This window comes from Equus quagga, chromosome 8, assembly GCF_021613505.1.
Source record: "Equus quagga isolate Etosha38 chromosome 8, UCLA_HA_Equagga_1.0, whole genome shotgun sequence".
Lineage (NCBI taxonomy): Eukaryota > Metazoa > Chordata > Mammalia > Perissodactyla > Equidae > Equus > Equus quagga.
Window position 1 is genome coordinate 96,179,210 of NC_060274.1, and position 11,511 is coordinate 96,190,720.

An 11,511-nucleotide genomic window follows, 5' to 3' on the forward strand; every position below is an offset into this window, starting at 1 on the left:
TTTAGAAAACATAGGAAAGAAGAAAAGACAATAATGAGAATATCTTTAGTAGACTATATTAATTTATTTCTCAATTTGATCTTTCATTGATACCTTGGTAACTGAAAGTAATCATCTGAATTTAGACTGTCCATAAATGTTATAAGGGTTAATGTGTTCAATTCCATATTTAATTTTGAGTCAATTTAGATAACAAATATATCTCTTATCACAGAGATAAACTTCTCTTTTATCAGCTGTTTTTATAATATGTAAATACAGCTTTGAATATTCTATTCTATTCTTAATTTTGAAAATAATTTTTATTTTTCTTCAAATGAGCAATCATTACCTCTATGGCCATAGACTATAATCAGGGTGTAGAATTAATAGGAGTTGGCAAAAGAGAAATCAGTCATTATGTGGAAGTTTCTTATTTGCACGATAGGAATGATGACTATGACTTTAAACAAAATAGAGACTAAAGGCAGAGAAATTACCATGGGAGGGAAAAGGTAACTTTGGTTTGGGACATAAGGGAATTAATTTGCCACCTGGATATCCAGATGGAGATGACCAGAAGGCATCTGATTTTTAAAGATTGTGAAAACAATAAAAGCATTCTTCATTAAAACTATAATAAGCATAATTCATTCTTTAATTATTCAGAAGGTACTTTTAGATTTTACCAAGCCTAAGGGTTATCAATGAGAAAACCATTTGCCTTTAATAAGTATTTTTTTCAGAGCTTTTTATATGCAAAGCCCTGTGTTAGTTGCCATGGAGAATACGCTTATATGAATACACTGTTCCTGACCTCAAGGAACTTGCAGTCCAGTTGTGAAGGTGGCACACAGAGTTTTTTTTAACTGCAGGAAAAGGTCACCATTGTAAACATCCCGCCCAAGCAGATATAGAGGGCCATATGGCAAATTACTCTTCCTTCCAACCATAAAAATATCTCATAAACAGTAAGTCTTTTGCTAAATGTTAATTTCCTTGCCTATAAATAAATTGCATCAGATGCAAACACAGCAAACAGCATCTCTTTCATTTGAGGAAAGTTGTTTTATTTTGTACCCTAGGAATAGCTACTCCAGGGGAAAATGCTGCCAGAAATACTGGTAATTTAAAGGAAGCATAACAAACAATGAAAGGGCAAAAGCAAGTCCCGTAATATGGATAAGTCAACAATAGTTCCTGTGGGACTACATGAGTTTTACGAGATTTGTAAACAAATGTCTTGAATGCTCATATAACTAGCATTGTCTAAAACTTAACTTATTTGGCAAAGTTAGCTTGGAATGAGATATTACTAATATAGAAAATATGAAATACTAGAAAACATATGAACTACCTGAAGAGTATCTTTACTATATATGTTACACACACACGAAAGAAACAAGGTTTAAGTGAAAAGCTCACATATACATATGTGTGTGTGTATTTTTTCCACAAAAAAAGCAATGCATCAAGGATAATTTGAATGTAGATGGACAGTATTACTTATACTGCTCCCTATGTTCAATTTACTAAATAAATTATCAACTAGATTGACCGTACCTGTCCTCTGCACATATTCATTGATTATAGCAAATAACTTTTAATTAAAATTGTACACACACACAGAGGATAAAATACAAAATAAATGTAACATATATTCAAATGAATTCTTGTAGGCATTGTATCAACCTTTCTACAAAAGGATACAGTTACAATCAATTTAAATTTCAGCTGGTCTATATTACGTTTGATTTTTACAAATCTATTCAAAATTCCTTTTCAATATATTATGCAATTACATTCTTGAGTTACATTTTATTAAAACATTAGATATCTAGAAAACAGTGTAACTATTATTCTTAATTACTCATTATTTGTGTAAGAGGGTTTCAAAAATTCTAATACAGCTACCTTTTTATGTAGGATTGAGAAATAAACTGAGTGATCTTCTGAAATGCCTTAAACTTTGTAATTTTTTAAAATAAAGTTTCCTTCCTTGCTCTGACTCCCATGAGAAGTACAGTAATAATAATAATACCTCCAGTGTTCAAAGCTAAAGACAGCAGGATTGGGAGAGCTCCTTAGCTAGTCTGCTATTAGCCTATTGGGCTGCCCCTGATACATCAGTCCTGGCAACACATGGTTCTCACAACTGCGATACCACTCACTCCTTAAGAAAATCCAGTTGGTGATGAGTTTCTTCTCTGACTTTTGCATTAAAATACTACAGACTAGTTTATTAGTTTACTAGTTTGGACCTCAGGGGAAAAATCTAAAGTTACAGAGGTTATTTGACATGGAAAACAGAAATCAGTCACAGAAACAATATAATTCTGCTTAATTATAAGAATAGAGACTCCCACATTGAATTCAACTGAGAATCAGAACAAACTAATGACAAGATTAAAAACAGAACAATGTGAATGGCCACGTAAAGACAGAATTTCCTGATGGAATATATTACCTAAGGACACAAAATCCCAAGAGATGATCAAGAAGAGAATATACAATCATATGGCTTGGGCAGTTTTCAGACTAATTCTATCAGAAAGCAAAGGATAGAGTTAAAAGGTCTCTTCCACAATACAACTCAATGAAAACTGTTCGGAAATCAAAGCTATATTAACCTTGGAAACAAATATTATAGTTTTATTTACACTAAACATGATAGTCTCATACATCTACCTAAGATTATATGTGAAGATTTTTTTTTTCTGCCTCACCTGGCTGTGAAAAATCTGTGCAATTTTTCTATTGGCAAATACTCAAAAGATTTAAGTTGTAACAATATATTATAAAATTATTTATATAAACATTAGTCCTCCAAAGGAGATATTAACAAAATGTGAGAATTTTGCCTGGTTTCATTCCATATACGGCTTATGAAGCTGAAATTTACCTGAGCAATTCAGTGGGAACTGTAATTGTGTGAAGACATCCACAGTAATTTTTAAGAATGAAGATCACCCTGGGATTTCTCTTATAGATTTAGAGTCAAAAGGTTAGGGTTGTATCATGGCTTAATTCTGTAAAACAAGCCAGAATACCATCAGTGTTAAATGGATGATAAAATCTGTTTCACTTAATTAGAAAAAGTAGGTATTATTTGGCATGCTTTATAAATATAAATTTAGGGATACTTTGATCTTTTTTACTACTGCAAATTTTAAAAGAGGAAAATAAAATTCAAATCCACATATATGCATAGGACAATCATTATCTTATGATGTTAGAATTCTATTTCTAGTTGCGACTTGAACAGCACTGATGTACAACATAGACAAACAATTTCCAGAGTAACACAAGGGGGAGGAAATAGTAAAATTTCCTAAGTCAGGTTGTTTAATGTACAATTGGTCTCTGTCACTAAACAATGCTGTATGACAGTCCAATTTAACAATTTATTTCTATTTGTCATATCTTTAAACAGCAGGATGGTAAGAGTAAGGCTTCAAAACCAGTTATTATTTATATAATAGATAATAACTCTACCATGCCAATTACCCGAAGAAAGTTATTAGGGGAGCAGAATAAAAATCTTAAAAGATTTGAGAGATATGTCCTGAGGAGCTTTTTCTTTTTTGTATAGTGGTAGAGTCCAGAGAATGCTTTAAAACAAAGGAATGACCAAAATGCAGTGGTGTACAATATATTTTCTTAGAGGAAAAGAATTATATAAAATTCAATTTCATGTTCTATTCACAGGTATACAGGGATGATAAGGTGAAATTGTGTGCAGCCAACTTATTTAGTCCAAAAGAACCATCTTAAGAACTACCTTCAGAAAAAATAGGCCGCAGTTCATTAAAAAAAAAAAACCAAAACATAGCGTCCAACTTATGAACAGGTGATATTCCAAAATTGCTTGTAACCCAGAAGTTGCTGGAATTTGGAAACTGTTTTTTCCCATAGAAGCAATGCCATGAATATTAGTTTCCCTGGTTAATGCCCAAAAGGTTATTGAACCCGTCACATAATTAATTTTGAAACTATTTGTATTAGGCTGGGTCCTGGTAGCAGGAATGATAATGAGGGAAAAAAGCATTCCTCCGTTAATCTTTGGCATAGCACTAGCCATATACAAGATTTTAAAATGTGGAATTTATCACCAATGCCATGTGGAGTATCTAGAAAGTGTCAACAACTGGGATAGATGGTTCTATATGTTAGCTCACATGTTTCTCATAGCAACTCTGCCAAGGGGAAAGTATTATCCCTATTTCACACTTGAATAAAATGGATACAGATTATAATTGAAGTTCGCACAGTTAGTGATTAGTTAGGAGGAAAGCACAAATCTGCCCTACTTTAGAGCTGATGCTATTTCCATTGAGCCTTGTTGTTTCTGGAATCCACCTCCCCACTCCCCCCTAAATACACACAAACACACTCCAGACCTCGAGTCCTCATGCTTCTAAGGAGCCCTTAACACAACTCTGTACTCAAATCTGCCTTGTACACCATAGTGCTCTCAGCCCTAAAAGTATCCATTTCCGTTGTCTCAGCACAAAGTCAAAACTCCATTGTACAACTGATCTTAGTCAAGTGTAAGATAGAGATAACCCATGCCATCCTAAGGTGTCTGCATTTAAGGAGAAGAAGTTACACATATATATACTTTGTATTTTATACATATGTATATTATATACCTGCTATATATAAAAATGTATCTATATGTATTATATGTACGTGCATACATATATAAATAAATTTCAGGCACAGTTTCAAAGTGAAGTGTCAGGGTACAGAGGATCTTTGAAGTTCGACAGGGTGCTGGGCAATGAAGCCCATCTCAGAAATCTGCCCCTGAGGTCACTTCCCTTACATTATTCCTGTTAGGGTCTCGAGGTAAAAACTTCAAAGAGGGACAAGAGTCACAGTCAGCAGAGTTTAAAAAAGATGAAAAACTAAGTGTCTCGATTCACAATACTTTTATTGCCCAAAGCTTTATCGGCTCAGAGTTCTTGGGCCCGGCTCCCTTTCTATAGCTTCAGGTGTGGAAGTTAGGCTCCTAAAGCTCCCAGAAGATCCACATGAGGCATGGCATCCACAGTGATTCCCTTAACGTAGACCTTGAGAGAAACCCTGACTGATGAGACCCTCCTGTTCCTCTTCTCTCAGAAAAGATTCAAAACTACTCTAGGGCAAGCCTAGGCTTAGAGGAGCACGGATTTTCACAAAACCAGGAAGCCAAGAAGCCCTGGTAGATTTCCAGGGAAACTCTAAGCTAGTTGGCTCCTTGCTGCCAACCAGCTGGCAGCTTCCAAACAGTCTCCTTGACAAGTCCTGTGCAGCTGTGTTTTATGTTTCCACACGGCCTTGCCAGAGGTCCCTCCCTTAAACAGACCCAGCTTCCACAATTAGTACAGACTCAAAACAAGTTAGTTATAGAATGCATTAAGTCTTAAAGGCCTCATGGGGCTATTTACACCTCTTGGACTATTTCCAGGATCCCAGATTATACTGTAAATGTAAATGAAGAAAGTTTCACAATCCAATGGCTCTGACGGGAACACGCAACATGACCATATCTTATGCCCCATTTTCCAATGCTTTTCTTGGCCCCATTTTAACAATTTTACCACCCTGAAAGATAAACTCTCTGTAATCTTAAAATCATGCTTTAGAAAGTATTTCTCTCTTTCCCATTTTTGCATATGGCTGGTTCTATTCCTTGTACAAAAACTGAAGACTGATCAGTTTTCTCCTTTGGCATTAAAAATCTTTCAGGAATTTATTTGCATTCACCTGGCCAAGTTATAAATACCATCCAACACCTATATCATGCCATTTCTTTGCTTAAAATAATAAATTGGTTTCACTTAATAAAATGAAAAATGAGATGAAGTCAGTCTGGGTACCCAACAGTTGAGAACATACATTTTAGCAGCTGGGGGTGAGGGGAGATGCTGAGAGGCTCACTCTCCTGGCCAGCACACAAGATCAGTTATAGATCACATGTTGGAGAAAAGCTGAAATGTAATATAAATAATTCTCCTTTCATTTTTTATCCATGGCTTCCATTTTGTACTCAAGGAATCTGAGCTTGGTTTTGGTGTTTCCTTTCTCCCCCTCTCTGCTCTCAGCCCCTGTGAGGCATTTTCCCTTGTGGCCTCTCCTCATTTTCCAAGAGTCATGTTTCCAGCCATGTTTCTCCATTGGATACTGGTCCTAACAACACAGTCCCTGACACACAGGCCCTTGGTAAACACTTGAATGAGTTTTGGAACCTGAACAAGAACACCTAAGATGTCTGGAGAGGTAATGCAAGTCCAAGAATCAGGAAATTAGTCAGCTGAGCAAGATTTGATAATGATGATGGCAATTGTAGTTGGCTTTTGATGACTACTTTATATGTGCCAATACTTTACCAGAACTTTTAAAAATATAATCTCATTTTACTTTAATTTAATCATCACAACATTAGGCATAATTACTCCTATTTTATAGATGAATAAACTGAGGCTTTGAGAAGTAAAGTAGTATATCCACAGCCACATAGCTATTAAGTCTAATGTGACTGAGAGTGACCCAAAGGTATTTAATTGCACTGAAAGGCATGCATCATGAGATACTTGATAAGTGTCACCACATATGTGGTACTGGTGCATGTACTAGCTTACTAAGCAGATTTCTGATCTACGTTCCACAGGCTTTATTTCACATGACTGTTCAATGACAAAATTAATGCCTTTTTTACTCCTTCTGATCGGGTCCTCCATTTTTTAATCTATGAAATGTGGAAATTTGAACAGTTACTAAGAGCTCTTCCAGCTTTGAGATGTTCCAGATAGGAGGTGACACACATCTCAAGATAATTTACAACTCAATTAGTTTTGCTTATTGATTAAAATACTATAAGAGACAAAGAAAACGCTCTCCAAAGCTGAAAATTTGGGAACTGTAAGAGGAAAGAGGAGGGGGACTTTTGTGCAGGTTGAACCTTTCTGGGGTTTTTCAGATCCACCTAAAGGTAAAGTTAGTCTTGTCTTTTTATATCAGGTACCATTTATTGATAACTTATTATGTGTCAGACACTGTGCCAAAAGTTTATATGTATTATCTATGGAATTCTCAAATAACCCTTAGGAGATAGTACTATTGTTATTCGCAATTAACAGAGGAGGAAACCAAGTTTAACTTGCCCAAGGTCACACAGCTAATATGTGGTGGAGCTTGGACTCAAACTCAGATATGTTTAACTCTGAAGCCCGTAATTTTAACTTTGAGGTTATACTGCTTCTGCAGGCAACTTTAGCTTATTTAACTATGTCCATTTAATGTAATTTATATCAATGCATATATTTCTTTTGGTCAGTTATTTTGAAATAAAGCCTGTGGAACGTAGATCAGAAATCTGCTTAGTAAGCTAGTACATGCACCAGTACCACATATGTGGTGACACTTATCAAGTATCTCATGATGCATGCCTTTCAGTGCAATTAAATACCTTTGGGTCACTCTCAGTCACATGCTTATGAGTTATAAACTCTGCTTTCCTCTCCCTCTAGATATTTCTTTCTATCCAAAGTGGGTAGATTAACAAGCATCAAAAAAGAAATGGACAACCACATCAATGTGGAGATTTGCAAACTCTGACCTGAAAAAAATCTCCATAGAGAAAATATTGTGCCCAGGGTGACTGACATCACAGAAATCCTACCTCACTAAATGTGTTCCCACAGATCTCTCTGTATTTATTAGAGGGGATTATCGACACTTTCAGAAGATACACTCTCCAGGACTCTGATGGTAAATTAACTTTGGTATTAAGAAGAATTCAAGTTAGATGATATTGTCTACATTAGGACAGACTTCTTTTCATTTTAACTCTGACATATTACACACTCTTATTAATCCACATGCATGTTTGGAGCAAAAATTCACAAACATTTCTGTTCTGTATTTATCTTCTGAAAGAGATGACTTCCAAATTAGGCTACGTAGGAAGGGTGGAAATGCTCAGAAAAGACCCATTTAGATTCTATAACTCTTTGGAGGAAGGAGGATATTTTAGAAGGTATAAGTTTTTTGATCAAATAAGTATTAATTCATTTTTATTTTAGCCAAGTACACGTTTGGTAAAATAACACTAATAAGGTGTGCTATTTTTCCCTACCCAAATTCTTCACAATGAAATCCAACTGCAATATTCATTTAGAAATTTGATAATGCTCTCTTGTGTGAGTTTTAGGAATATTTGAAACCCCATTGCATATAAATTCTATCATGGAAAAGCTGTATAAATATTCTATTATGGCACATGCTGTTCTAAGGATCTGTCAGGATTTCCTTTATACACTCCATTTTGAGTGCTATATAAATCAGATGTAAAAATTCATGTTGGACTGAAACTAAGCACAAAAGGCCTCCTCCAGAGGCGACCGGTTTTTTCAAAATGTGGTTTGAATTATGTTGGTCATTTTTAAGTTATAGAAGTACAGAAAATGTATTTGTGGTTTTGAAGGAGAGAGATTTTTTTCCATTTTTATAACTCATTAGGAAACTTTACAGCCCTTTAGACCATTTTGTGGTTTAGTTCTTCTCAGGTTTTTCCCCAAAGCAATATTAAAACTTGAATGGTGTCCGCTATGAGTCCAATGATGACTGTTCTGAATACAAATGTGTGTTTGGATATATGTGGTTATATATATCTTAGACTAGGACGAGTTCGAATAATATCATGACTGGGGTAGAAGATTGGGCCTATCAGTTGCCCATTTTTGTTCTTGGTGTCAAGTTTGGTCTATCTAAGGAATGCCCTATCTATACCATAGTTCAGCATGTATTGCTTGTCATTTTAACACTGCATCTTTAACTCACAAAAAATTCTCTGAGTTAAGCACTGCTTCTTTTATTAACTCAGACAGTAAGTTTGTGCCTTTTCTAAATTTTGCTTTTCTCTAACATAGAGAGCAATTTGCTGCATGTTTATTAGATATTCACTGATGATGATCTTATTTGTAAAGTATTTAATATGTATATGTTTATGTATATAAATTAGATGGTTAAGTAGAATTGAACTTATTTTCTGTATAGCTAATATGTTGCTAAGTAATTTCGTAAATATCTAAATTATTTTAGCACATGTAGAGATTATGATATTATCTCTCTTAATAGCATGAGTTAAAATCTGAGAAAGTTTTATTTAGACTAAGAAAGTTGGCGTAATTCACAAAGTTGAGCAAGTCAATCTTTCACATGACTTTAAAGGATGATGAAAACAGAAATATTTCATACAATTGAATTGCTTCCACTTATATAATATTTTGTTAATGCATTAGAATAACACATTTAGTAGTTATTTATTGCCATACAATAGGTCAAGGTATTAAAGCATAAGGAGTTTAAAAATTTCCCAATGTCACTCTTTATATTTTCATTTATTTCAACTTAGAATCTGGATGTGTTGAATCCTAATACACTATTTCTAGTACAGTAACTAGAATCTTTGAGTCTAGCTGCAGTTAGAATGGACCTCCCAGAAGATAACAAAACATTTACCTGTGGCTCGTGGAGCAACGTGGACTTTCCCATTGGGACACTCTGAGAAGCAGGAGGCATCTCTCTCCTCCTGGATGTTTTATCTACTAAGCTAGTGTCATGGAAATTAGCCATCTCTGCAATAGAGAGAGCTGAATACCAGTTTTCTTTGTTTTTCATATTAACCAGAGAGCAAGGTTACTAATGAGGGTTCACATCCCAAATCTCTAATCTATAAAGCTGAATATCCTTATTTTTATTTGGGTCATTTTTTTTTATTCTGCTCCATTTACTTTTACTAAATTATCCTACTTTGTGTTCCATAATGTTACATTTGGTTATAATTATAAAGTTTTATGTGTAATTCATACATCACTTATATACATACGTCTTTCTTTCTCTTACTTTATAATTAGAGTCACAGCTCTTATGATTTAGCTTAACATGTATCACTCCAAACATCCCTGTATGACTCACTCAATCAGTCATTAAGAAGTTTGTTGCAGCTTTTGGGGGAAGTGTATAAATTTCTGAACACTGGGTACATATTGAAACACAGTTTGATGGTAATCAGAAATGTTTTGAAATACAGTATACACATTTAAAAAACACTGAAAATAAATATACTTTAAATGACAAAATAAATAGTTTTACATGTGAACAATATAGATTCCGTGGTTTGAACTTAAGCAATTGATAACTCATTAGGCAAGCAATATACACATTGCACTCCCCCCTCCATCTACTAAATTATACCCATATTTTTCCTCACATTTGGAGGGCTGATCACACACTGCTATTACCTGAATAGCATTGACCTTGTTAAAGCCTAGCTCCATTGTTTAATATATAACAAGCAATATATTTTTCAACAGAATGGCTATTATTTCTTACAACATGTGAAATAAAGAATGACATAAAAAAAACCTTAAGGTTATGAAGAGTAAAGAATGTAAGATATATGCTCACCTTGATTTTACCTTTAAGCAGCCTTTTATTTGTTTATTAGAAACTTCTTCCCGTTGTTTTACAGGCTCTGGCTCTTGTTCTTTCTTTTGACAAACCAATATATAATTTGTGCCATTATTATTTGACCAAAATGTACCAACAGAAGTTTCATAACGTATACAAAACTCAACTTTACTGCCATCTTTTTGATAAGGAGGAACCAATGAAATCTTAAAGGAGAACTGGTCAGTTTCACCGTCACATGAATTCGGGATATATTCTGCTAAAATGTCATAATATGTCTGCCAGTCATCCAAGGACATTCTCACATATACCAACTTCTCAAAAGAAATATTCAAAACTCGAATAACGCCCTTCACACTTGTAGACCCAGGGGGATACTCAGTTGACTCCAGTATCGCTTTCTGTACTTGAAGCTGTTGCATGAGATCTTCTTTTGAAGAAGGCAATTCAAATTGTGGAGATAAAACATATTCTTCTGTGTGGAAAATGTCCTTCCTTAAGTCAAAATTGGTTGAAACACTCGGTAAATCCCAGCAATCGAATTCTTTGACAGACACAAGATTGAATCCAAAGGTGTCAGCAAATGAAACTCTTCTCGCACCTGGAGGTGGAGAGTCCAGGTACATATCTTCAGAAGATTCAGAACCTCGTCTACTAGGTTGAGGGGAGAAACCAGGTTTGAAGGTAGCTTTAACTTCTTCATCTTCAGAAAGAGAATCAGATAAATTAGGAACTTCTAAAAAGTTATCTTTGCTAATCTGACTAGGTTCTTCAGAAGGCTCCATTGGGCTCTCTGATATCAAATAAGGGAGAACTGTACAACTAGTAGAGGCTGATATTTGAGATACTGAAGCTTAAAACAAGTATAATGTTACAGTTGACATTGCAAAAACGAGTCAGCTCTATAAATAGGTTCGATGGCGTGTAAACTATGCTAGCCTGCTTCCAAAGGCCTTTAATATGATAGCATCCGTGTTACTCTCCCCAGTATGTTTCAGATTTAACTCTCAGCTTTTAAAGTTGCATATGTTTATGAACTGAGTTCCAGAGACATTTTAAATCTTTGGGGTTTTT

The 11,511-nt window shown here is 34.7% G+C and overlaps 1 protein-coding gene across 1 annotated transcript in view; it reads right to left on the bottom strand.

Annotated features, from left to right (window-relative positions):
* Nucleotides 1–11,252, bottom strand: part of PPP1R3A (protein phosphatase 1 regulatory subunit 3A) — a 37,795-nt gene extending 26,543 nt beyond the window's left edge. The window contains exon 1 of the mRNA XM_046670745.1: nucleotides 10,435–11,252. Within this exon, the coding sequence (XP_046526701.1) occupies nucleotides 10,435–11,222 (788 nt within the window). The 5' untranslated portion in view covers nucleotides 11,223–11,252. The remainder of the gene's footprint in view (nucleotides 1–10,434) is intronic.
* Between the last annotated feature and the right edge of the window lie 259 nt (nucleotides 11,253–11,511).